Genomic DNA, 27,622 nt, shown 5'->3' with positions numbered 1-27,622 from the left:
CAGGCACAGCCCAGCCTTGGCCCTGACCCCACCTGTCACAGCTCTGCCTTCCCTACTGACCACCCATCCGTTTCACAGGCAGGAGGGAAGATGGCTCGCTCTGGACCTCTGCCTCCTTGACTCCCACACAGCAGGCAAGCGTGAGACTCCAGAGCAGGTGAACTGGCAGCCCAGTGGAGAAGCAGCCTCCCTTCCTGGCTTCCTGATTTTTCCCCAGTTGCCATGGTAATTGAGGGAGCAGTGTTGAGACCCAACACCATGGAGGCCCAGTGCTCAACTTTGAAAAGGATAAAGGCAGGCTGCAAGGACTCACTCTAGCCTCTTCTTTTGGGATACCCACACATCCACTGACATATGGTCAAGTCACCATGGATGGCTGTTTTTTGTTTTGTTTTGTTTTGTTACGTTTTAGAGCAGGTACTGTATGCCACACGCTAAGCTGAGAGCGCTGTCACCCGTTGCTTCAGACCTGGCACACTCAGCCAGGAAGTGGCAGAGCCCTGGAGGCCGATGGAATTTCTCAGGCTCTCCCTGGGCATAGATTCTTTACACCCCACCTGCTTCCTCTTACATTTCCCTCCCCTCCTCTCCTTCCCTAGTCCTCTTCCTGCACCCCTCAAGGTCACACCCCCTATCCTCGGCCTTGACATGTAAGACATCTGAAGAGTATTTATGAGTGACAAAGAGAGGTAGCCGGGTCCTTGGCCTCCACGCAATTGTACCCCGAGTGTGCTGTGCTTTCTGAGAATCTGAGGGGACGATCAAGCTGGCAGCCAGGTGCCTGGGTGTGTTTGAGTCTGTGTTTGGGTCTGAATCCTCCGCCCCTTCCTTGAGTCCACCCCCTGCAACACGCGCGCGCGCGCGCACACATACACACACACACACACACACACACACACACACACACTCCTCCCCAAGAGTGTGTGAGCAACAGCGACAGCTAAATGCAAAAAAGCCTGTGCAATCTGCCCAGGAAGAAACAGTTGGAGCTGGGTTTATATGGTTACCCATATGTTTAAACCCCTAAGAAAGGAAAAGAAGGAAGGGTTCTCTGTGTCTGCTCATCGCCCCCACCCCCAGCCCAACTCTTGGCCTCTCCTAGCACTGGGGTCTCCCAGCCGCAGGGGAATAAGGCCCCCACCCGGGGGGTTTTCACCCTCTCCAACCAGACCCAGGCATCTTTTCTAGAACGTCTGCCCACCCAAGAACCAGGGCCAGAACCAAGGCTGCTTTCCACTGGCTCAACAAGGGGTTTCCTGCCCTGCCCTGAAGGCCTGTGCTCTAATTGTCCCACAATGGAATCTGTCCACCATTAGGACATAGACAACCACCTGCCCCAGCTGTGTCCTTCTCTGCCCCCAAAAGCCTCCCTCCCCTTTGTGGTCACTATATCCAGTCCCCTTTAGGGTCCCCCCAAAATTTTCATTGTGTGTGTTGATTTTTTTTCTGATAGAAAAAAAAAATGGAAATTAGGTTACATAAAAGATGTATGCTTCCAAGCCCAGAGCGGCCCTTTTAATGAGGGTTGCGACGTCTCCCTCCCCACGCCCATAAACCAGCCGGTTGGACGTCACCACTAATTCGTTTCAGCGGTGATAGGATAAAGCAGGGACATTAAGAAATAAATTCCCCTTCACGACCCTCGCTGAGCTTGCTGCGCCGTCCCTGCATATTGATGTAGCCGCAGGGCGCGAGCGGCTACTTAGCACAGCGGCTGCTCCGTGGGGCAGCTTCGGTCGGGGTGAGCGGGGTTGCGCGTGGGGACACTGGCAGCCTCCAGTCCTGAACTTGGCTGAGCTAGGGCGGAGCGAGGGGCTGGGAGGGGGCGGGGAGCGCTCCTTCTCTCTGGAAGCTCCTACCCCGTGGCGCTGCTGGAGCCCAGAGCATCCTGCCCGGAGCGAGGCTCTGGATCCGCGCGCTCAGCAGTCACGGGAGGAAGAGGCACGGGAGACAGAGTGATCAGCGAATCCACAGCCCTGGAACTGAGCGGGCTTGGAGGCAGGTGAGTTCTCAGCCCTAGACCCAGGGTATCCCACGTCCCTTCTCTCAAAGCTGCGCTCCAGTTCCAACGGGCAGTGTGCGCCCCAACTTGGCTCTCCTTGGCGGCCTGGCTCTCCCGGCAATGGGGCGGACCCGAGTCCGGGCTGTGAGCTCCTGGGAAGGTGGGTCCTGCCACCTCGCTCCAACTTTACAAGGACCGGGGATCCACTCAACCCTATTCTCCCCACGTCCCCAGCCTCCATGTCACAATGGTAGAGATTCAACTGTGACCCCAGGCTATCGCGACCTCAGGCGCGTGTGCAACCTGGGGGCGGGGGGAATACACAACCCTGGGACCTTGGCACCTTTGGGGCCTCAACTTTCAGCCACCTCCTCTGGAGACCACTCCTCTCTCAAGCCACCGTCTTCTCCACCCCCTGCGACCATATTGGGGACTCTAGCATGGCCAGAGTGTGTCCCAGCTGAATGGTGGGCTTGCTTCTTAGCTTTCCAACTTTGCCCCATCAGCTTTGCACTCCCATGGCTGGCGGGACCCAGTGAAGCAGCGATTCCCCCAACCTGGAAAGTTGCACCTCTCCCGCCAAGGAGACTGTTAAAAAGTGCCTGGTGGTTCCCAGAGCAGAAGAGGGCCACTCTGCCAGGGCTCAGAATCCCTGCCACACACAGCTTTACATCCAAGTGGGCCAGGAGCGAGACAGGGTTCCCAGAAGACCAGGCTTCCCTGGCCATTCATGGACATTTGGGTCCTTACAGAACTTGTGGGTTGAGCCCTAGGCTTGCCTTCACCTTCGGGGCAAGGTGGCCTCAGCATCCACAGCTGTCTGCGCACTGTGAACCTGGCTTTCTGGAGCCATTGAGGCTCGCACAGGCATACAGCAGGGTTCTAATCCTAGAGCTACTGTAGTTTGGTTGGTTGGTTGGTTGGTTTTTTGTTTGTTTGTTTGTAAGTCGATCCCCATCTCTAAGCCTCTGGTTTTTGTTGTTGTTCGTGGTGGTTTGTTTTTGTTTTTGTTTTTTGTTTTTTCTGTGTAAAACAGAGAAGTGGCCCTTTCCTGGGGATCTGTTGGCAAGCATTTAAAATATCATAAATGTCTACATGAAGCTTAGGGCAGGTGCTCAGCTCGTGGAAAATATTGCTGGTTGTCGGCTTGGGTGCAGCTCGGGACAGACAGATCCTGGGGCCTTTGCGTCTTGCAGCTTCTGTTGACCAAATCAAGGGTCCTCAGGAGAATGATTTAGGCTGTGCCACCTCCCTCCCAGTCTGTCCAAGCAGCCCCTGGGGAGATGGCAGATGAGACTCTTTAAAAACATTATCTGACTCCCAGGGAACCCCAAACCTCGCCTCACACACACATACACAGACTGTGTGAAAGGAGCTCTAGAGCCGCCCCCTCCCCTGCGGTGGAAGAGTCCCCAAAGGTGAGTTGGTAGGGGTGATGTGTAGGTGAGCCTCGGACACCCAGTAAGTGTCTGCCTCAATAGCGAAGAAGACAGAAAGAAGTTGATCCCTCAAGCCATTCCTCCAAAAGGAGTGGGCGGGAAAGTACCCCCTTGCCCAGCCCCACTCAAACCAAGACCAGAGCAAATAGAAGGGTTGGGGGCGGGGGCGGTAATTAGCGTAGCTTCCTGGAGAATTGATTTTCTTGGTTGGAGTTTTGCTTTTGTTTTTATTGGGGGTTGTTTGGGGGTTTGTTTTTAATTTGGGGTGTATGCCAGAATGGAGTAGAGGTCCAGCCCACTCTTTATCCTTGGGAGTTTCAGCAGGTTTGAGAATCCTTCACACAGGTCCCCGTGACTGCCAATGTCACTGCCCCAGCCCAGATTCTAGAAGAAACCGAGAGACACGCAGCTTTGCGTATGCTGCAAGCTACTACTGCATACAGGATGTGCCTGGAATATCTTGACTTCCTCAGTACCTAGGACAGCTACCTGAACCTCGCTTTGCAGATGTGGAGACTGAGGTAGGGCCAACCAAGCTAGCTGTTCCCTAGTCAACCAAAGAAGACCTCCACCCAGGTTTGTGGCTTCCTAATCTGGCGGGTGATGGGGGGGGGTGTTGCATGCATAGCCAGACTGAACTGTGCCCCACTTTTGTGCACATGGCCCTACTTCTAGGGCCAAGTCTACACAACCAGACTTGGTAAAGTCTAATAACCTGTCCCGCCCCCCTCCCCCAAATCCCAGAGCATTCAGGGGCAGAGCAAGCAGCATAGTGGAGACCTGTTGGAGATTTTCGTCTGAAGCTAAGTTTTGCTCCATGGCTGTGTGACCTTCCAGCTGGTCACTTAACATCTCTGAGCTTTGGTCCCATTATCTGTCAAAGGAGAGCAGTCACTCCTACATGAAGGAGTGTTTTGGAGATGTTGTGATGTCTGTAACAGGGGTGCTGGAAACACCAGTCATGTGTTAAAGTTGTTGATTTGTTTTGTCTTGTATGTGTGTGTATGGGGGGGGGTGGTTCTGAGACAGAGAAAGTTATTGATTTTTTTAATAATAAAAGAGAGAGAAGAGACCCCAGGTTGGGAGTCTGCTCAGGAGCAAACATATGACTCAGAATCTCTTCCTGTCTCTTGATCATTTTCCCCAAATGGCCATTGCCAGCCCCCAAAGACTCAAGACTCTTTGTGGACCAACCCTTGGGAAAAGCCAAGAGACTGAGAGGGAGTACACACTAAAGTAGAATGTCCCCAGGGGTTCTCAACACCAAGTAGGGAGGTGCTGTCCAAGGTCCTGGGGGTGTTCCGAATACTTCCAGCCCTCAACCGGACAACTTGGGGATCAACTTGCCTAGGTTTTGAAAGCATGAAGAAATTTGTGTTGTGTTCTGTGTGTGTGTGTGTGTGTGTGTGTGTGTGAGTGTGTGTGTGTCGGAGTGTCTTTTGATAGCTCTCGGCTTGCTGCCTGTCACTCAGGTTCCCTGGGCAGCGATAGGTGTGTACTTCAGAATGCAGTTAAGAACCACAGGCAAGAAGTATGCTCAAGGCAGAGGCTGGCGTACTCAGAGGTTCAATTTGGCACTTCAAGAGCAATTTTCACACAGGATGTTTCCACAGAGGGGTACACTTTCCCACCCCAAAGCAGCGTGGAGCTGCATGGTTAAGGATACAAAGGCTGAAGATGGTGCAGACATGCCCTTTTGTCTCTTTCTGATGTCTGATGGCCTCTAGACATCCTCCCACTTAGTGAGTGTCATACGCCACCTGCCCAGAGGACCAGCAGCGCCAGAGCCACAAGCTAGAATCAGAGCCGCCTGAACCCCTCTGCCTGCAGAGTCCTCCTCCCCTGAAGGAGATCTGAAGTGTCTGCATTTAAATAGAGCTTTTCCAGAAGATTCTAAGGTCCTCAGTTCCTGACCTCATTGTACAGGAGGGAAACTAAGGCTTGGAGAGGTCATGTGACTTGTCAAAAGCCACACAGCCCATCTCTGACAGAGTGGGGGGGAGTCCTCGTGTCTTGGCATTTTATCTAGACCTTGTGGGTGATATTTCACATTGTCCTCACAATAGAGAAACCCAGAGCCAGGCATGGAAGACGGTAGGATTTCCTCTTTTCCATTTGTCCCTGTTAATGAGCTGGTGCGGGTATCTCCACCTTAGCCTTGCTAGACAGCAGCCCTGAGTTCCCATCTAACCCTGGGCTTTTGCCCACTGGTTAATCCAGACAGGAAGTTCCTTTTAAAGTGTCCCCTCAGGAATAACTCCAGAATCCAGCATATATACCCCCCCATGTAACTGTCACTGGTCTCGACAAAGCACCTGCCTTATGCTCAGCCCTGGGCTAGCCTTGGCAAATTCTGAACGTGTCTGTAGGGCTTGAGCTCCAGACCCTGGGAAGAAGGGAGTGAGTAGACTGCCATACTAGGAAATGAAGCCTTCTTGGAGCCGTTCGGTACAAACCCTGCGTCAGCAGACAATGCTGCTAAGTCTCCAGTGTGAGTGCCATTAGCAAGGCTCTTTGGGCACATGTCTTACAATAACTGTATTTAGTGAGAAACACCAAGAATTAGGGCAGTTACCATGGGTAGTTCCGCAATGCACATCAGTGTGTGTCAGTTGTGGCATCGTTGCGTGTGAATGCTGCCAGTCCAAGGGCAGGTGCCTAACACAAGAGATATGAGCCCCACATTGAAGTAGGCTGGGATCAGGCCAGACAACAGGGTATCCAGTGAGCCTCGAGTCAGGTGCGACATTTCTTCAGGGGTGGTGGGAGTACCTTGTCATTACCACCAGGGTGGTGTGGCTGAGGGCATCAGGGGAGAAATCTCAGAGGCAGGGGCATCCAAGTTGGTACACCAATTTGTACTAATATCTTTGGAGACGGGGCATCTTCCACTACGATCTGACCACAGTGAAATTACAAGGCAAAGCACCTCCCAGAAAGTCACAGGGGCATCATTTTGGGCTGACTCCAGGGTCTCAGGGACTTGGGGTGAGTGAGCCAAGTCCCTCAACCCTTGGCATGTCATCCATGCCATCGTTAGTACTGTGTGAGCTGCCAGGAGGATTCGGTGGGTCAGCAAGGTGAAAAGGGACAGACCCCAATAATCAAAGCAGGAAGAAGGAGCCGGACAGCAAGAGACTCCCCCCTTCCCCCTTGACTGGCTAATTGTTTAGTGTGAGCCTTTTCCTCAAGCTCAGCCTCCGTTCTCTATCTGTGAAATGACGTCTTTGGAATCCATGGTGGCTCCATGTATGTAACTCCTGTGATTGTGTGCTAGGCTGCCTTACAGTGGTGTTTGTTGGTTTGGATTTGAATTGGACGGGGGAACAGTATGTATGGCCCGTGCTACTTTCCTGACCTCAGAGGTGTTTGGGCTGCAAGCCCTAGGCTAGCAGGCCTCGGAGTCTCATTGGCATCAACATTCTCTTCCTCCTTGCCTGAGGTGTGTGTTGGTCCACTAGTTATGCCCAAAGGGAGGGTTCCCTGTTCAAACGGAAGACAGGAAACTGTTGCAAGGGGCATGGTTTCTGTGTGCAGTGGGGAAGTGCATGTGTCTCTCACATGTCCCCTGTGTTCTGTGCCTCACTGTGCTGATGCCACCTTGTCCTGATTGAGATTTCACGGGAAGGGTGGTCCTGAGTCTGGGGCATCACGCTGTGCTTCTGAAGCTTGTGACTATAGCCCCCAGAATAAATTGTCCAGGCTTTCGGAGATGTCCCAAAGTCACTGCAGCTTCCCTCAGAAATGCTGGCCCAACATTTCAGCATTAAATAACTCTCAGAAATGGCTTCTTTTATTTATTATTATTATTATTATTATTATTATTATTATTATTATTATTATTATTATTATTAAAACCTTGCAGCCAAATTGGAAAAAAAAAAAAAAAGGCCGGCCTCTCTGAAACCCATTCCCAATTATACACAAAGAAGGGAGCTTGTGTGAAATCAAAAACTTGATCAGCCTGGGACAGCTGCAGCCATCATTTTTTTCAGCTGAAGGGTTTGATTTCTTTTTATAAACAAGAATCAGGTGGATTGCTTTGAGAAGCAAACCTTGAACTCCTAACCCCAGCCATATTTCCTAAAAGAGAGGGTGGCATTGGGAAAGGATGAGATGGTCCCTCTCTTAAAATAGTGATTATCAACCTGTGGGTCACGACCGACCCTTTTGGGAGTCACATTTCAAATTTTTGCATTATGATTCATAACAGTAGCAAAATTACAGTTATGAAGTAGCAACAAAACTAATTTCATGTTTGGGGGTTGCCACAACATGAAGAATTGCATCAAAGGGTCGCATCCTTGGGAAAGTTGAGAACCATTGAGCTAAGGTGTCTGCAGGGTCTACGAGGTGTCCTGTTGCCAGAATCTAGGCATAAGACTAGCGTGTGTATAATCCTGTTTATCATAAAAATACCATGTAGATCTCATCAGGCTGTCTTCCACCCTGGGAAATTTAAGTGGGGAAAAGGAGTAACCTATAGGTAGATTTCGATGGCAACTGTGGCTCGCTGCTCTCACTGATGGGTGGAGCTGTGGCTCGGCCCTGAAATGCTCAACGAGTGAAATGAAATCCAATTACAGTCACGCGCTGGTGTCCAGGTAGCTGGCCGACCTGCTGAGGAAGCGAAGTCGTCGCCTCTCATTTCCTCTCCTATGCCACAGTCGCTGAGATGAGACCCCTTTGTTTTCTTATAAAGCACTACAGAAGTTCACCAGACCAGCTAGGTCTCCTGGCTGGATGGTTTTTTTTTTTCCCCCTCTTATTTTTATTTTTGGACTATCTGGGTTCTTTTATTATTTTTTATTATCTTTTCACCAGACATTCAGAACTCTCATATGGGGATAAATGCAGTGCAAGTAAGTAGTAAATCATGTCTTGAGAGAAAAAAGCTTGAGAGGAAAAAGTAGACAGGGCTGACGAGATGGCCCCGGCAGATAGAGAAGTTTGACGCCAAGTCTAATGACCAGAGTTCAAACCCCGGAACTGGCAAGACTGGCCTGCCTGAAGCATGATTCCTTCTGACTCTCCCATTGGGTTAGTGCCTCCTCCCAGGTTCTAGAGACAGGAGGCACTATCGGGGAGTGGAAGGTAGGGAAAGATTATGATAACATTGCGTAGAAGAATGCATGAGCTTTGTTTATTTAAAACACATGGGTGTTTTAAAGTGTTTAAAGGCCAAATTTCTGGTGTAAACCAAAGCTGATGGCAAAGGCAGGAGGCGTCCTGCACTTGATCCTGAACTCATGGATCGCAGTGGCTGGGAGGCAAGGCCTTCCTCTCAAGAGGTGAGTGTTGGCCTCCTGCACAGATTGGCGCGTGCACGTGCATGCGCACACAGGCGCGCACACACACGCACACACACACATACCTTCACTGGCTATTGTGTGAAAATTTTAAGAACACAGACACGGTGTTTGAGTATTTAGGGATGAAAACATGGTATGAGGATTCATGCCTAAAATCTTAGCCTTCAGGAGACCGAGGCAAAAAGATTGTCCCAAGGTTGAGGCCAGCCTAGACTACTAAATGAGACCTAGTCTCAAAAAATCCAAACCAAACGAAAACAAAACTCACACACCCATAATAATAAGTAATATATTATACTAATGAGGGTTAATACTAATATATAACATTTATATGATGTTATAATTATTTTTATTGTTGTCATCACTCACGGCTGAAACACCGTGATGTCTTCAACTTGTTTTAAGACGACTCATTGTAAGAACTCTGTTTCTGGCTCAGTGGTAGAGCACGTGACAAGCATATGCAAGGCCTGAGTTTTAGGTAAATAAGTAAAGACAAGCAGGCAGGTAAATGACAGATGACTGGATCCATAAGCAGCTTGCAAGCAGATGAATCAATGCATAGTTTAATGACGCTTTGATGGGGACAGATGAGCCACTGTACAAACGTAGACAGTTATGGAACCTAGTGGAAGTGCTGAGAATGCCGCTATTCATTTAGGGTTTCCGTGGTTAAGTATCCCGTGCCCACTTAGGAGGCAGGAGGAGTTCAAGGCCAGCCTTGGCTAAAACAGCAAGACCTTGTCTCAGCAAATACGTGTGTGTGTTCACCTCACAGGGGCATATATGTGCATCTGTATGTGCACGTGTGTGTTTATGTGCGTGATTTCCTAACAAAAAGTTTGGAGGTGTAGTCTCAGCAAAACTTTTCTCCTCATTCAGTGTCCTGATCTGTTGAAAGAATAATATTCAGAGCATGAGCTACGTGAGACCTTATATAAAAATAAATAAATAAATAAATATTTAAAAAATTAGTTTTCCCATTTTCCACCATCACCCCACATACACAGGCATGTAAACACTCCTGAAAACCCACTTTCTTCCCTCCTTCTCTTTCCCCTCATTTTCCTGGAAGACTCAGGCCCTACCCCAGCCTCCAGGTTTAGTAAAGTCACTGTTTTCCAGGCAGCCTTTCTTCATGTCTGTCCTTGAGCATTTTAATCAAGGCTGTGAGTCTCTGCTTTCTGAAGGCTGACGACAGTGTTGTTTGTGGCTCTCTAAGTCCCCACCCAGCACCCTTTTCCTCCGGGTTCATCATTTCGTGACTCCGCCAGCGCCAGCGTCAGGCAGATCTTGTCCTGCACCTCCTCAGTGAGCATGCGGTGAACCCCAACTTCACTCCAAGAGTCAGTCGCTTTCTAACTTGTCTTCTCCCAGGCCAGTGTGACATCCTGGTCATGCCCACAAGCTCTGATTTTGCTTCTAGCCCTGTAGGGTTGTTCGTATGACAACTCTGACCTCCCTGGTGACAGTAAGCCTTCTCCCAGCCCAGGCCTGTCCCTTCTGCAGCCACTAGCCCCATGATATCAGCCATGAAACACTAGGAACCACTGAATGAGCAGTAACAGATGAGGACTTAGGAGCTGGTTCAGGCTGAGTTCAAGTTCAACCCTCTAACCTTGAGCAAGTGGCTCAGACGCCTCTCCCAAGCCTCCCTTTTCTGTTGCGGAAGTCAAGCTTAATCTACCCCACCTCATGGTGTTCCAGTCACCAATTAGATACTTGGGGCATGCCAGCAAATCCAGTGGGCAAAGACAAAGGTAGGACTACCTGCCTCAGTTTAGACAGAGCATGGTCATGGCCGTCAGAATCCCTTCTGAGTTTCCTATCCGAAGACACAGGGGAGGGTTGGGGGGGGCACATTTGCCACCAATGTCTGGGCTGGCCACAGAAGGCAACTGTAGCTGGAGTTTCCAAGATTATTCATGAAGTCATTCTTGACTGACAGTTAACGGCTCTGACAAGGAGGGTGAACTAGCCAGGAACATAGGACAAGGAAGCAGGTCCCATCCAGCTGGAAGGAGCAGGCAAAGTGTTTTGATGGGTATGGGGCATGAAGTGGGATTGCAGTAGGTTGGGGACTCCTTGAAAAAGGAGCAGAAACCCTGCCAGATACACATCAGTGTCTGGCCAATATCATGCCAGAGGCCTGAGATGAGTGGAAGCTGAGGAGATGGTTCCTCTGGTAAACTGCTTGCCACTCACACATGAGGGCGCATTCACAGTCTCAGTATTGCCTGCGTGGAGATGGAAGGCTGTCTGAGTCTGCTGGCCAGGCAGTCTGGCTGAATCAGCAAACTCCAGATTCAATGAGAGACCTTGACCCAAAAGGTACGATGGAGATCAATTCAGGAAGGTGCACATGAGCCTCCGGCCATGCATATGCACCTGTGGCCATCCTCATATTCTCTCTCTCTCTCTCTCTCTCTCTCTCTCTCTCTCTCTCTCTCTCTCTCTCTCTCTCTCTCTCTCTCTCACACACACACACACACACACACACACACACACACACTCTCCAGTCAATGTTAAGGAAAAAATATTAGCTGAATAATTATGTGTAACTGGGTAGTGAGACATAGAGTGCCAGGAAGGACAGTGCAAAGCCGACTTGGGAAGGAAGAGCTTGGTTTCTGTTATCCCAAGTTATCGCTATTTTACAAATGAGGGAGCAGGAACAGGGGGTGCTAAAGGCCTGTCCAGAGCCACTTGAAGTAAGGATATGAACCTAGTGCCAGAGGCGGGGGTGGGGGGGTCCAGAGGCGGGGGTTGGGGGGAGGTCAGAGAGTATGCCTCTGGTCTCTGTCCTCCATTCCACCTTTCGGAGGCACTACGGACTGATGCATGGGCTGTGCCTGTCTTTGTCTGTGCTTTCAGTTCAGAGGAGGCTTGTAGCGTTCTTCTGGGCCATACAGAAAGGGACCGTGTCCTTCTCCCCACAGTGAGTGGAACATTAGATGGGGCTTGTACATAGCAAGAGTCTGGGATGGCCGGGAGCTGGCCTGGGAAGACTCCAGTGTAGGATGCACGCAGACAGTGATGGAGTTCAGCCAGGGCTTGGAACATTAGGGGACCCTCAGCCAGAGGCACAGGCTGGACAGAGGTGGTTAACATTCAGAAGATCCCATGAGACACTCTGGACTTCCAAGGGACCCTAAGGCCCAGCTTCTTGGCCCCTCATTAAGGATCTCTTTAAAAAGTGTCCTCACTATTTCCTTCCAAAATTCACTTTATAAAGGAGTCTTAAATCAGGCCTTCCCTCCAAAGCCCTGGCAGGAAACAGAGGTGTGGAAGAGGCTAGTGGTGGTGAAACGTGGACCAAGAGCTCGGGTGTCATCGAACCTGACACCACCACCCACCCAGCTGTGTTTGATAGCTAGGCTCAGAATGTGAGCTGTAGATGTCCAGGCTATCGGCAATAAGCCCAGATAGTTACAAATCACTACACACACACACACACACACACACACACACACACACACACACACACCAGGCATACCACCCTCATCTGCCTTTTAAGATGGAGAACGGTGTCTGAAGAAGTCTATGCTTGATTTAAGGACATCTTTCATGGTGCTAAGAAAGTCTGATGTTTCCGTCTTATGTAGAACCTCTTTTTTTTTTTTTTTTTTAATGGAAGAGAGGGACTCAATGTTGTGAGCCATGCACAGCTCACCTGCATACCTGTGGGCAGTTACATATAGACTCTGGCCAGAGCCTTTTTTTTTTTAACCTCCATATCCCACATCAGAATTGCTTTTGTTCTGAATGGGGTGCCGATTGAGCTGAAATTGGAGTTTCATTTGAAACTGTCATCTTTGTAGGTCACAGAATTGCCGAACAGCGACAATTTTGCATGGTTCCACCTAATATTATCACACTTGCTACCTAGAAGTCTGTTGGAGGTTTTGCAGGACTGACTGTCGCAAGGTGCGCCAGGCATTTGGAGGGAGACTGGACTCCAGTGTCTCGAGTGACTCTGCGTTCCTGTGTACAGGAGGCGAATCAGAGGTCCCTGAAGGGAGGGGTCTGGTGGAGTTTGAGGGTTTGTATCTCTGACATGGTCCCAAAAGGTATAGGTGATGCTGGCCCATGGACCTGGTTTTGGGGAGCAGGGTACCAGATGGCATCCATCCCTGGTGATATCTACTAAAACCCCTCTTTTTCAACTTTTTTTTGGGAATGGTTTTCCGGGGCTGTGATGGTAAGTTGACTCTTCCCCCCGGCTTTATCAGGTGACCTCAACTCCTCCCTTCCGCTGCTAGAAGGAAGTGAAAGGATTTCCACCTCATCCTTCCTTTGTAGCAAATCCCTATCGGAACTGCCATGCACTGGACAGCCTGGAATCACCAGTCGTTAGGGAGACTTGCTGGTTTGACTTAGCTAATGGCTGTAGACTTGAAGGCTCAGTTCCTGGGCACCTAAAATGTGCCGGGTGTGGTGGCGCCCACCTTTAATCCCAGTACTCAGGAGACAAAGGCAGGCAGATCACCGTGAGTTCGAGGCCAGCCTGGTCTACAAAGTAATTCTAGGACAGCTAAGGCTACACAGGGAAACCCTATCTCAAAAAACAAAACAAAAGAAAGAAAGAAAGAAAGAAAGAACGAAAGAAACATGACCTTTTCTACAAGAAGTGTCCAACCTCACTGCTCATTTGGTTGGTCAGATAGTTAGGCTCTGTTTTGAATAGCTAGCTACTCAAAAAAAGCAGTTGATGAGAAGATTGTAACAGGGTTTTCTGAGACCATGATCCTTACTTTAATTTTATCCTCTTAGTTTAAAAATACTATCCTATGCTTTACAGTTCTCTGGCATGTTGACGTAGAGTCTTCTATCATGATCATGAAATTAATTTTTGAAACACTTTCTGCAGTGACTAGGGTCCACCTACCTTGCCAGCACCTATGAGCTCTTCCGACACCCTGCTCTCTATCCTAAGGTGCAAGTTGTGCTTGTACTTGGGGGTGGTTCACTAGGAAAGAAAAGGAAGCAAATTGTCAACATTTGGGCTCCTTTAGAATAGTCTAGAAGCACCTAAGTAGGAAGGGCCCAGAAATCTGCAGCCCACATTCTGAGAGACTCATGGGGAGGTAAAGAAATGAGTGAGAGCCCGTGTGAGTCTGAGAGTCCTGAGTTTGATCCTAGCTCCAACAGTTTGAGAAACTCTCTAAAGTCTGCCCCCTAGCTGTGAGCTCAGACTCATCACCTGTCAGCTTGATGCACATACTTCTCCTCTTGGTCCTTGTTGCTGCCAGGAACATTTGGAAAACTATGATGCTGTAGAGACTTCTCCTTGAGTGAACTCATAGGCACTGACTCCAGAGTGCTGAGTTCCCTGAGCCCTAAGGACATCCACAGACTCCATAGCAAGGCTGAAGTGAAAGGCCTGGAGAGTCCCTCTCACCTTCCAGTTACTGGGGCTGCACGTCACCTCTACAGTCAGGCTGCTAAGACATGAGCACGTAGTACTAATTGGAAAATGGTTAAAAAGCAAAGACCGGAAGTTTATACAAACTCAGTTTGTGTCCCCACTGCTGACTCTAGCTATTCAGCTGCCTTCATTAATGTCTTTGAGTCGTATTTCTGTTTGTAAAGAGGAGATAAATAATATCTTTCAGGACTTTTTTTTTTTTCAATTTCCAATTAGACTACTCAGTGAAGATTCTGCTAGAGCTAGACGTACAGCTCAGTTGGTAGAGTTCTTGCCTAGCAGGAAGTCTTAGCCTTGATCCCTAGCATATGACCCAGGCATGGTGACTTATGTCTATAATCCTAGCACTTGGAAGAAAGAGACAAGAGGATCAGAAGTTCAAGGTCATTCTCAGCTATACAGTGAATTCAAGGCCAGTTTGGGATACATGAGACCCCCCCCATCTTAATTAATTAAAATTAAGAGGTTCTATATAAAATGTTCAGAATATTAAGGTCAAAACATTTATAATTGGTACAGTTCACTCATAACACTACTAATGTTTTTTGTTTAAAACTTAATTATATTAGTACAAAGTATTTCTGGAAGTTAAACATGCATTCAGAAGTAAGTATGGTATGTTTCCAGGCTAATGCCTTCTAAGAAAAGAATGAAGTGTATTATTAAATTCTTAGATTAAAAGAAGACGCAGGCTGGAGAGATGGCTCAGAGGTTAAGAGCACTGACTGCTCTTCAGAGGTCCCGAGTTCAGTTCCCGGCAACCACATGGTGGCTCACAACCATCTGTAATGTGATCTAATATTCTCTTCTGGCCTTCAGGTGTACATGCAGGCAGAGCACTGTATACATAATAAATTTTAAAATAAATAAATAAAAGCAGACTCATTTGCCGGGCATGGTGACAAACACCTGTAATCCCAGCAGTCAGGGAGACAGAGGTAGATGGATTTCTGTGAGTTCGAGGCCAACCTGGTCTACAAAGGGAATCCAGGACAGCCAAGGCTACACAGAGAAACCCTGTCTTGAAAAACCAAAACAAATAAACAAACAAAAAGTAGACTTATTCTGTCAGTATCTATATGAACAACAGATGTGCATTTGGCCCATACCTACCTCTGGGACTAGTTTATCCTGTCCTGAGTGGTTCCCACTACACCCATGTTGTTATAGGCCAACTGCTGGTGCATTTTGTCCCGTTGGAGAGCCTTAAGCTTTTACTGAAATTTAACCTGGTTGTATTTATTGTTATTAGGGGATATTGGCACGTCTGTTGTTGTATTTTCTGTTTAGTAGATTCTCCCTTTGCTGAAATTCTTCTGTAATTAATTCAGGACCCTCTGGAGGTAGTGATGTGTTTACAGGGACCTTTGAAGTTAAGAGGCTTAGTTCTACCACCAGTCCCTTAAAAGATAGGCTTTTACCTCGTTTCCTTCCAGGAGTGCATTTTCCTCACATTTTGGGCCTAGCTCCTCTTCTCCAGGTTGCATCCACGCATGGCAGACAGGAGAGGGGGCAGCTGACTGAGTCTCTGGTTAACACACTCAGATGTAATTTGGGGCATGCCATTCTCAATGTCCCCTTAAAGAGAAGGACCCAACAGTGTCATTACAGTTGACATGATGGTTTACAAAATGTTCTCTGCAGTATTCATCTGCTCAAAATATTTTACAAAATCCTCAGGAACTACTTCCGACTACCACTTCAATTTCACAAGAAAATTGAGGGTCGGATTGTTAGATGACTGACCTAACATCAATCTGCCGGGCAGGGACAATGGCAGGGAATAAACCAAATCAAGTATATTTTCTGTCGTCCCCTTGTGCTCGCCGAATAGGGGAGTCAAGGATCACAAGACTCCTGCAGTCCTGCAGACAACAGTTAAATCATGCATCAGGACTCAGGAAGCACGGGTCCGCAAATAACTTTTGCTCATCGTTGGCAATGTTTCTTCCACCACACAAGCCTGGGTTCCTCTAGAAAATGATTTCATGCCCACCTATGGGAACCTGAAGCCAAGAAACCTCTGAGAACACACCCTGTCCCTCAGCCCTCTGTCCAATCAGTCACATTTTCAGGACTCACCTTCCTCTTCCTCTCTGCATCCTGCCCTCTTTTTTTGCTCACCAACTGTCACCACCTAGTGCTGACCACATGGTACCTGGAATAGCTCCTGCCTGGGCTCCTGTGGCCAGTTGGGGAAGGAGGGGAGGGGGACATGGGTTCCTCCCATCTTCCAGGCACCAGCAGCAGCCAGGGCAGTCTTTACAAACCCAGAATCTTACCACAGCTTGTGTACAGTACCTCCAAGGCTCCCCGTCACTGTCGGTTGGTGTTTTTAATCATTATACAAAATAATAGGCTTTATCATTTTACCTTCCTGTGTATACTTAGTGTGTTTGCTTATAGCCACCCCACATTCTTTCTCCTCTGTGGCTCCCTTCCTCCCCCCACCCCCCCCCCCCCCCCTGCCAGCATAGTCCCTTTTCTACTTTAGGAATTAAAAAATTGCTAAAAATTTCTTAATCTAGATTGCACATAAGAGAAAATATGTAACCTCCCTTCTATTGTCTTTTCTTTGGGGGTGGGGAGATGTTTTCTTGTTGGTGTTGGTATTTTGCTTTTGTTTTTGTGTTTTGAGATAGAAGCTCACTGGGTAGTCCAGGATGGCCTGTACTCACAATGCACTTCAGCCTCTTTTGTATTTCTGAGTCTGGCTTATTTCATTTAACATGATGATGTCTAATTCTGTCCATTTCACCAAACAATTACATATTTATATTCTTCATGGATAAACAAAACTCCATTAGACACACATACCCCATATTTTCTTTAATCCGCTCATCTGTAGATGGTCATCTGCAGTGCCTCTGTTCCCTGACAATTGCATATAGTTCTGAGGCACTGAGTTTTGTGTGTCTTGACCACTAAGCTGAAGTAACCCCAAAGGTAACAGTTGGGAGTGGCACACATGAGTGCCTCATGACCCCGCAGCCCCCAGCACACACCCACTTAGTTGTTTCCTGTAATTCACTGTTGGGGCCCATCCCATCAACATTTGCACTGTACAGATGAGGAGTCTGAGGCTAGCAGAAAGTGGAGCTGGGTCCCAAATTCAAAGCCCCAGTGTCGGGGCAGGCCCAGGCAGGGTAAAAGATGAGCAGAAGGAAGCAGAAAAGGCTCCGCTCTGAACTCTGTAACTTTCTGTCATCATGATGGATGTAGCAGCACGTGGGTATCTGAGCTAGCTCTAGTAATTGAGTTTTATGAGGCCAAGCCAAGATGAAATATCCTCGACTCCTCTCATCCCTTCCAGCATGTGGACAGAGCCCTGGAGCTCTCCCAGGGTGGTAGACAGTGACATCCTCACCCTTTCCTCACGGTGCTGGCTCGCCACCAAGTTCTGGGGTTTGAATGTCTCCGGCTGTGTGTCTCTGTGCTGTTCTTTCTACGTTCCAGGGAGGAGCTGGTGTTCTGGGGACAGGGTCAGTCCACGTATCCATAGCAAAACCTGAGCAACAAGCAAAGACTCTCCGTAGAAAGCTGAATGCTCAACAGTCAGAATCTGCCTCGCAGAGGTACAAGGGTCCTTTCCGTGGCTACATCCCTAGTCTGCGGCACATTAGATAAAGCTTAGACCCTAGTAACTCTCACCTCATTCGGTCGACGCAGACACAGGCATTGTTGTCACCTCTGCTTCACGGATGGAGCGTGGACTCTGAGAAGGTAAATAACTTTGCCCAGCATCACAAAGCCAAATAGAGACAGCCTGGCTTCAAAGGCAGTGTCCTGGTTGGGAAACGTGACATTTTAAAACAGTGTTCAAACTAATAATTTAAAAAAATGATCAAAGTAGTTCATCAATAACCCAGTGTAAAAGAATATTCAAAAGATAAGGTTCCCATTTATATCCAAATCCCACCCCTTTCTGAGAAGAAATCACTGATGCCGAGGGTCTGGGTGCTTCTCCAGAAATATCTGGTATGTGTCAAAGCTCCCATGGGTGAGCAAATCAAATATATAAGTAAGTGTAGTTTATGCTAGTGCAGCTCACATTGCTTTTTAAATGAACTAATATATCTTTTGTGGTTATTTTTTTCAAGACAGGGTTTCTCTATGTAGCCCTGTCTGTCCTGGAACTCACTCTGTAGACCAGGCTGGCCTCAAAACTCAGAGATCCACCTGCCTCTGCCTCCTGAATGCTGGGATTAAAGGGTTTTAAAAAAATAATTTTATTCTTTGAGAACTTTATACAACATATTTTGATCAGATTCATTCTAACTCCTCCTAGATTTACCCCTACCTCCATACCTATCCCCAATTTCCTCTCTCTGTCTCTCTGTCTCTCTCTGTCTCTCTCTGTGTCTCTGTCTCTCTCTTTGTTTCTCTCTGTCTCTCTCTTTGTTTCTCTCTGTCTCTGTCTCTCTGTCTCTCTCTCTCTGTCTCTCTCTCTCTCTCTTACCCCCAGACTTCAACTTGCACTACCCACATACTCCTGGATGTTGGGCCATGCCCTGGAGCATGGTCAAACTACCAAAAACCACACCCTTAGAGAAGAATGGACTCTTCCTCACCCAGAAGCCATTAACTGTCAGTGCATGCTGGTCCCTTGACTGGTTTGATCTTGTCCTGGCAGCCCCAGTGAGTTTGTGAGGACAGCAGGAGACACCACTCCAGCTGTCCCCAGCTCTGGCTCTTCCACACCCTCTTCTGTGATGCTCTCTGAGCCTGGGGGTGGGGGGCCTGACCTCCATGTCCCATTTGTGGCTGAGCATTCCTCTGGCACTTACTCTCTGTACTTTGATCAGTTCTGAGTTTCTGTGTTAAGCTCGTTCACCCCACGAAGAGCTGTCTCTGAGAAGGTCAGAGAGCTGCGCTGATCTGTGGGCGGACAGACAGAACTTTAGACAGATGTTTGATGCTATGCTGATTCAGCAGCATGGTAGCACCACTGATGGATCCTAACAGCTTAGCCCCGCCCCCAGCTGAACACCTGCCCAGAGTGACAGAGCACCACACCCAGTGTTTACTTTTTCTTGACTGGTTAATGGGCCCAGACATGGGTATGCATGTGTACATGAATTATACATGCCCATGTGTATTCATCCACATGCGTGTTTGTGTGTGTTTATTCATGTATGCACATTTATCTGTATATGTGTTTATTGAGGTCCTATATGGTTTATCTGAAGGAGGAATTCCAAATGTGCAATAATAGCCACACCAAAGGCAGCGTGTGCATTTTAAGTTGAGGGCCGGTATTGTCAAATAGTAAAAGAGTCTGTACCAAGTAACAGTGTAAGAGAGGACCCATCCCCTGGCTCCCCTACCCCCTACCCCGACCCTCACCCCCACCCCAACCCCCGCCACAGGGGTCAGGCTTCTTCAGTTCTCCTCCATCCTGACTCAGGGCTAAAACTCTTCCTGCCCAGCTGTGCATTCAGTCTGAGGAAGTCAAAAAGCCATCCTCAGTAGGCTACAGCCACAAAGTGGGGTGATCCACAGTTGCCTGGGAACTCACTGTAGGACCCAGAGACTCATCACTGGGATCCCGAAGGCACAGGATGCCAGGACACCTTGGCAACAGGACACCATGGCAGGCTTGGTGCTCTGGCTTGCTGGCGTGGGAGAGATTGCTTCAACTCAGATCCTAAAAGGCTGCAAATTAGTGACTCAGGAGACTGCGGAAGCTGGTTGTTTGGGGTATTGTTTAAAAGGGGCACAGCTTTGCATCTATAGTTTGTATGGGCTGGGTCGGGGGTGGGGGGAACGGCTGTGTCTTGTGCTTTTTTAAGACTTGGGAACTTGAAATCTGTAAGTAAGATTGGAGGGAGACGACGGCCGCAACGCTGTGGCACCAAGAGCAACCTTGTGGCTGCGCAAAGTGCAAGCAGCTGCAAGTTCACAAGCTAGGTTTTGTTTAATACCGTTCATCAAAAACCTAATACATCTGAGGTTAGAACCTAAGTGACACAGCATTCCAGGATGAGGACCGGTGTTTGGTGATGAGGGCGGGACCTCTAACTTGCCCCTTCCAGAAATGATCACTGGTTTTTTGTAATTGTTCTTTTTGTTTGTTTGGTTTTGTTTTTGTGTGTGTGTTTCTTTTTTCTTTTCTTTTCTTTCTTTTGTTTTTTTTTGTTGTTGTTGTTTTGTTTTGTTTTTGTTTTTTTGGTGAGACAGGGTTTTTCTGTGTAGCCTTGACTGTCCTGGACTCACTTTGTAGACCAGGCTGGCCTCCAACTCCCAGCAATCTGCCTGCCTCTGCCTCCTGAGTGCTGGGATTAAAGACGTGTGCCATCACTCCCAGCTGATGCCTATGTTTACATGTACAGAATTTACCGTGTATGTTTCTCACCTGACAGCATGTATGGGGCCTCCTTTCTGATCTGTAGCTAGCCATTTTTTTTTTTCTCTGAAAACACACTCCTTGACTATGGGTCTGTGAGGTTTCTGATGCCCAGGAGGGCAGGGTTGTAGGCACTGGACTACATTAGCCCAGGACACATCCTGTTCTAGCCTCTCCTGTGTAATGATGGGTTTCTCCCCTCTGTCATTCTCCCCCGCCCCCATGCCTGAGCCCAGCTAAGTCTCTGGTATATTCTTAGGGGACAAGAGGGAGGACAGGCTCCAGGGACCTAACTAACCTTTACTTATTCATCGGATGGGCGTGCTTAGCCACGTGTGGAGGTCAGAGTACAACTTGTGGGTGTCGATCTCCTCCCACCATATGGGTTATGGGGATTGAACTCGGTCATCGGGCTTAACAACAGTGTTTTTATCTGCTGAGCGATCTCATGGCCTAATAGTCACAGTTTAGACCCACATTTCCTGATGACAGTGTGGTGAGTGAGAGCCATGGGAAACCAGTCAGCCTTGTGGTAATCATATTGGGGAAAAAAAAAAAAAACGTAGTAAAGAGTGAGAGAGGGCGATGCCGTTCAGTGGGATGGCACACCAAATATGATGACCACAGCTTGGGAGTGGCTACTTGAGATTTTTATTAGCTGCAGAGCAGAAGAGCCTGAAAGTGTTGACCAGATGACTAGTGGGGGCACGGTAGGCGGTCACAGCAAAGCCCGGGAGACTTCCAGAAGCTTACGTAACATCAGATGATGTCTTTAGCGTTTGGATTGGCAGAGTAAGCTAGCGGCTGGCTAAGAATACTTTTGGAAGTTTTGAAAGTCACAAGGGTTTTGTTTTGGTTTTGGTTTTTTGGGTTTTTTTGGGGGGGGTTGTTTTGTTTTGTTTTGTTGACATAGGGGTGGGCGATGGGCAACTTTCAAAGACACTCAAGACATGATTTCACTCCGACCAGCAACATTCTAGCTCTTCATAACCAGTGTGGAGTCCCTCAGCCTGTAGACCTTTGACACGGGGGAGGATTTTCTCTCTCTCTTTCTTCTCAACACTCCTCCTGACCTTCTCTCTGGGAACTTCAAACACCTGCTCTTAAATTTGATTTCACAGTACTGACCGTACCCCCTTTCTGCCCCCTGATTCTCCGGACCTCTGCTCCCTGTTTTTCAATGGACAAGCTATACTAGGGGCTCTCGATGGCTTTTCTTCATTCAAGTCTAGAAATGGAAAGTGCTAGAATTGGGAAAATCACAACAAACCAAGACGAATGATATATATGTGTGTAAGGAAAGCCTTGTGTGTGACAGTGAACGGCATAGGGCTGAAGTGTGAGGTCAGAGTGGAAGGGATGCTTTGGGGAGAGAGGGGGTATGTTGTCTGAGATTGTCATTTGTACTGGGTCTAACCCTAACTATTAAACTTCCCTGGAATCTCCCTTCCCTCTCATCCTCATAAGAGTCTATTGATACCTTAGCCGGACAAAAAGTACTTCTTAAGTTTAACCTTCTAAAACAAACAAACAAACAAACAAACAAACAACAGAAAAATAACGAGGAGCTTTCATGTCTGAGCCTCTCATCTGTCCTCAGCAAGGATGAGAGTGGTTCTTTATTCCTATGGTGGCTGTAAGGGTCAAATGAGACTCCCATGCGGAGGGCTTGGCACCCTTCCTAGCCAAGAATTCCCACCGTCCCCATTCCTCCTATTGTAGAAATGAGGCCCAGGGTGGAGAGCTGCCCGCTCAAGGTCACACAACAAGGAGGTGGCACCAGACAGGCCTTGTTTTGGCTGCTTCCTTCTCCCTGGTAGTCATCTCTGACAGTCAGGCACTTATTTTCCTCACAGCAAGGTAAAGGAAATAAATACACCCAGAATGTGTAAAGTACTCAACAGAGGCTCATGCTCAAGTGTGGTTTCCATGGTATGTACCGTGTGTGTGTGTGTGTGTGTGTGTGTGTGTGTGTGTGTGTGCGTGTGTGTGTGTGTGTGTGTGTGTGTGTGTGTGTGTGTGAGAGAGAGAGAGAGAGAGAGAGAGAGAGAGAGAGAGAGAGAGAGAGAGTTGTTTAGAGTCCCAGCTCCAGAGGGTGTGGACAACATGACAGGCAATTCAGCCTAGCTTCTATCTCCCTGTACATGACGCCCCCACAGTGGCCAGGTGAGAGTCCTCGGTGTCATCTGCAGGGAAGGTCCCCTTAGAGACCGACCCAAAAGGACTGTGATAGAGGAAAAACAAACAAACAACAGGCAAACCAAAGTAAACTGATTAAAACCCAGAGGGCCCAGACCACGGCACTGCATCATCATAATCAGAGACCAGTTTTTCTGAGCACTGGTCCTCTCTGTGCCATCGCATTCTCCAGGAGGATCGGTAGGGTGGTTGCTACTAGGGAAGCCATTTTACAGACACGGGAAATGAGGGAGAATAAGGAGCCGACTCAGAAGCACAGGCAGAGCCAGGAAGCACTTCAGACAGTGTCTCAGAGGCCCAGGGAAACTGGATGCTTACAAAGTGTGACAAATAAAGTGTCTCTGAAGCTCCCTAGGTCCAGCTGCAAAGGAGAGAGAGGTGAGCTTGACCCTGATCAGGAGAAGAACAAATCACAGTGAGAGATGGACTGGCTCTTGTAGATAGAGAAGGAAAGCCAGGGCACTATGGGGTTAAGACTGTGGCGGATGCTGGGAGGAGCAGCTCAGGCTGAGGCAAGAGGGTTGAAAGTTCAATAAAACTATTGAGGTTGGGGATATAGGCCAGCATACAGGAAGCACTGGTTCCTATTCCCAGTACTATGTGAAGGAATGGGAGGCAGGGAGGGAGGGAGGGAGGGACTGAAGGAGGGAAGGAGGGGAGGAAGGAAGGAAGGAAGGAAGAAAGGAAGGAAGGAAGGAGGGAAGGAAGGAAGGAAGGGAGGAAAGAAGGAAGGAAGGAAGGAAGGAAGGAAGGAAGAATTGATCTTAGTTTCCCACCCAAGAGCCTCACTTGTTTCTGTAAGACAGCAGAGACAGTGGCCAAAATGAACATGGCTGAGGGAGGGAGGCACTGTGACACGCTTTATTTCTGGTTGTTTTTGTTTTAAGCAAGGCCCACCAAAGCCAAGTCTATGCTTGGTCCTTAACTAAGGCCTGCCCTAAACCAACACTTGTAGTAAACGGGCTTGGAGTCCTTGCCTCCCCTTCCAGATTCTTCTTCCGTTAAAGGATGGAGACTCGAGCCAAATGTGGACCCTGGAGAGAGCCTAGACCCCCCCACACACACACACACCCCACACACCCGTTGTCTCCACCTATGGCTATGGCTTGGTCCCAAGAAGGCCAAAGGCTCATGAACAGCTACGAAAGCAAAAGAGTGAAGTCATCCTCCTAGACCAGGAAGGGCACTGGGGATCCTGGGTGCTTTTCCCTGCAAACCAGAGCCTGCCTCAGCAAGATGCTAAAAAATACCCAGGCTGCTGACACACAAGGGCCACACACAGCAGAGAAATGCCACAGCGTGAGGGCGAGAGAAACACACACACAGAGCCGCGCCAGATGGAGAAGGCAGCCTGGGCTGGGCCAAGGATTCTACTCCCCAACCCACACAGAGCGGCTGGTGGGGTTATGTAATGCAAGCCGCAAAAAACCGTAACCAGCCTCTCCTTCAAGGGGCCCTGGTGGGGAGGGGGACCTTCTTTCAAAAACAGGTGGGGCTTCTACAGTCAACTCCTGTTCTCAGAAGCAGTGGGCACTTGTGTCAGCTGACTCAGCCCTGGGTTGGCCCTGGGAAGTTGCTTGACGGAAAATGAGGCACTTCGATTTGTTAGTCATGAGAGGGAAATGGGTGTCCCTCCTTATGTGGTAAGGATGCTGTAAAGGGGAGTCTGGGGATACAGGTAGAACCCCGGCTTGGAGGTGAGGAGAGTAATGGATGAAGACATTGGCTTATTCCCACCCCACCTGCCCTCCCACCCATCCTCCACCATGCCCCCCACAAGGATCACCTGTCACAGCCCACAGCTACTCCTACCCCCAACTCCCTGTACTTGCCAGACCTGGGGTACCATCACTCTACAGCTTGGCCCCTGTGGGCCTTCAGCACCCCTAAATCCCTACACTGGGACAACTGATGGTTTGAAAATTGACAGCATTTTAGAGAAGTAAATATGGAGCTGTGAAAACATCCACAGAACATAATTAGCAGGTAACTTTCAAAGTTCAGACTTGAAAGGAAAGCTGGCCTGTCCCTCCGCCATCCACCCTACATGACCTTGGACAAGGCACTGGGCCCTCTTTCAAGTTGGGGCTCCAGGCCTAGGGCTGGGTTTCTGTGAACATCAAAGGAGGAGAAATAACTGTTAGGAACAGCAGTATTCAGGAACTGCCATGTTAGTCTTCGCTTTGGTTTTTTTTTTTTTCCTCTTCCATTGCTGGATATCGATCGGGTGTGTTATGCACCATTGTTAAGCCCAGGGGGTCGCGGCCCATCTTTCTCCTGTTCCCTCACTGAGGTTTTTCATGTGTTATTATGTGGTGGGGGGGGGGACAGATGTATTAGCGCCTCGCGTGGACCTATCTCTTTGGTGCTGAAGTGTTTGTAACATGGCGAAGTGTCTCTTTTGAAATTGAAATGAGCTAATGATGAGGAAAATGGCTGTGAGGGTTAGTTAGAATCTTCCGTCCATGGCACCATGAAATGCAGCTTCTGCACACTTGTCTAATAAGGTTTTTTTGTTTGTTTGTTTGTTTGTTTTGTTTTTTCCTTCATGGGGCAGTTGGCAGGGAGGCTCCAGAGTGGAAAGCCCAAAGATCAGTGCCAGAGACGCTTCTAGGCTGTGAATGGAAAATGATTACAAAATCTGGGCCGCTGAGGACAGCATAGCAAGTCAAGGCAATGGCTCCTGTGATGAGTGAGATAAAATGCTGAGGAGTCTTACCATTGGGTCTCTGGGGTTGCTCTGGCTGTCTGGGCTGTGGCATCACCAGGGAGGCCCTTTGGTCCCTTGGGGCTTTGATCACAGAGATAAAACCAGGTAGCCACCGCTAACTGGAAAAGGTGGGTGTTCTCTTGAGAAAGACCAGCCATGCTTTAGTCTTGGATTCAGTACTCCAGGTGTCTGTGGCTCTGTTTTCCATCCCAGCTCTGAGGTATTGGGTCTCCCCCCCACCCCCCCTGTCACTCTACTTTCTTCCTTTCTCCTCTCATCTGCCCTCCTCTTCCTTATCCTCAGCTCCAGGAGCCCCTAATATCACATCTGCGACTGACAAGCTGGTGACCAAGATGCTCAGAGTCTAGTCCCCATGCTTGTGCGTCACTTGGGACGCAGTCACCAGACACTGCAAGCCTCCAGTCCTCCTGACCTGTTGCTTAGGGACACATCCCATCACTGCTCCTGACGTCTGCCTGGTCAACCTTGGCTTCCTTAGAGAACAAGGAAGGAGAAGGTGGGGAGACAGGAAATCATGCCACCCAAGGCCGAACGGCAGTAAGCAGGTGACGCCAAGCTGACGTCAAAGACAGAGGCGACAGAAACCCTGCAGCCAGCTTCTGTCCCAGAGTAGCTCGGGTTCCTGCAGGAGTCATCTTAGCTTGGAGGTCTCCTGAAGGACGCGGACGCCATGGAAGAGCATACATTTGGGGTTCAGCAGATCCAGCCCAATGTCATTTCTGTCCGTCTCTTCAAACGCAAAGTTGGGGGTCTGGGCTTCCTGGTGAAGGAACGGGTCAGCAAGCCACCTGTGATCATCTCGGACCTGATTCGAGGAGGCGCCGCAGAACAGAGTGGCCTTATCCAAGCCGGGGACATCATTCTTGCTGTCAACGGCCGGCCCCTGGTGGATCTCAGCTATGACAGCGCCCTGGAGGTACTCAGGGGCATTGCCTCTGAGACTCACGTGGTACTCATTCTGAGGGGCCCTGAGGGCTTCACCACGCACCTGGAGACCACCTTCACAGGGGACGGGACTCCAAAGACCATCCGGGTGACCCAGCCCCTGGGTCCACCCACCAAAGCTGTCGATCTGTCCCACCAGCAGACAGCCAGCAAAGACCAGCCATTGGCAGGAGACAGAATCTCAGGCCCTGGGAATGGGCCTCAGCATGCCCAAGGCAATGGGCAGGAATCTGGCTCAGCTACCCAGACCAATGGTCTGGCCGTTGACCCTTCGTTGAAAAGTACCAAGGCCAACCTCCAGGACAGTGGGGAACATGATGAACTGCTCAAAGAGATAGAACCTGTGCTGAACATCCTCAATAGTGGGAGCAAAGCAGTCAACAGAGGCGGACCAGCCAACGCAGAGATGAAAGACACAGGAGTCCAGGTGGACAGGTAAGCTACACAGGTGTGCAAGGGTGTGCTTGTGTGAAGGTGTGCGTGTGAAGCCCCACCCAGCAACCTGGGAGCCAGCCTGCCCACCCCTGGCACGACTTGGCTACCCTTTATCTCCCCCTGAAAATTCCAGTCCTGAGAGGTGAGTGGACCTCCAGTTGAAGATGCGGCTCTTGCCATGAGATCCAGAGTCATTAGCTATGGTCCAGGTCTTCACCTGTTTGTCCCATGTCTGCTCCCAGAGTCCTGTAAGGTGGGATGTGGGATAGATGTGTCAAGTCTGTGTCCAGGGAGATGGAGGTGGCCTTGTCTATACTGAGCCAAAACTGGGAGACGCGTGCATGTGGACTGAGTGAGCATGCAGCTCATGCTGTGGTCCTGAGGAGACAACAATGAAGGTCTGACCTCTGACCCCCATTTTGCTTTCTCCTCTCTGTCCAGCTGAGGACAAGGAAGGCTTCCAAGGAGGGGAAAGGGCTGCAGAATTAGTGGATTCTAAAGTACTTGGAATGTCCCCTCTTGGTGACCGAACTGGTGCTTTGGGGGGTAGGGGGTGGGCGGAAAGGATCCGGCAGAGCTGTGGGTGATGCCGGAGCAGCTGGCCTTGGCAGAAAGTTGTGTGCCGGCAATTAGGAAATTCCTGCTGCCTCTTCCACTATCAATCCCTATAGCCCACCCCATGATGGTAAGACACGTTTGAGGCCTCTCAGAATCCAAACCCTGAGTGCATACGTGGCACTCACTGCAGCTCTACTGTGCGCTGAGACTCCAGAGTTTGTCTGTCA

The 27,622-nt window shown here is 49.2% G+C and overlaps 1 protein-coding gene across 1 annotated transcript in view; it reads left to right on the top strand.

Annotated features, from left to right (window-relative positions):
* Positions 1-1,548: 1,548 nt before the first annotated feature.
* Nos1 (nitric oxide synthase 1) overlaps positions 1,549-27,622 on the top strand; it is a 114,672-nt gene continuing 88,598 nt past the window's right edge. Inside the window, exons 1-2 of the mRNA XM_051161628.1 lie at positions 1,549-2,002; positions 25,740-26,837. Of these exons, the coding sequence (XP_051017585.1) occupies positions 26,128-26,837 (710 nt within the window). The 5' untranslated portion in view covers positions 1,549-2,002; positions 25,740-26,127. The remainder of the gene's footprint in view (positions 2,003-25,739; positions 26,838-27,622) is intronic.

This window comes from Acomys russatus, chromosome 19 (assembly GCF_903995435.1).
Source record: "Acomys russatus chromosome 19, mAcoRus1.1, whole genome shotgun sequence".
NCBI lineage: Eukaryota > Metazoa > Chordata > Mammalia > Rodentia > Muridae > Acomys > Acomys russatus.
Note: the sequence above shows the minus strand (reverse complement) of the source record. Positions and strands in the feature narration are given on the sequence as shown.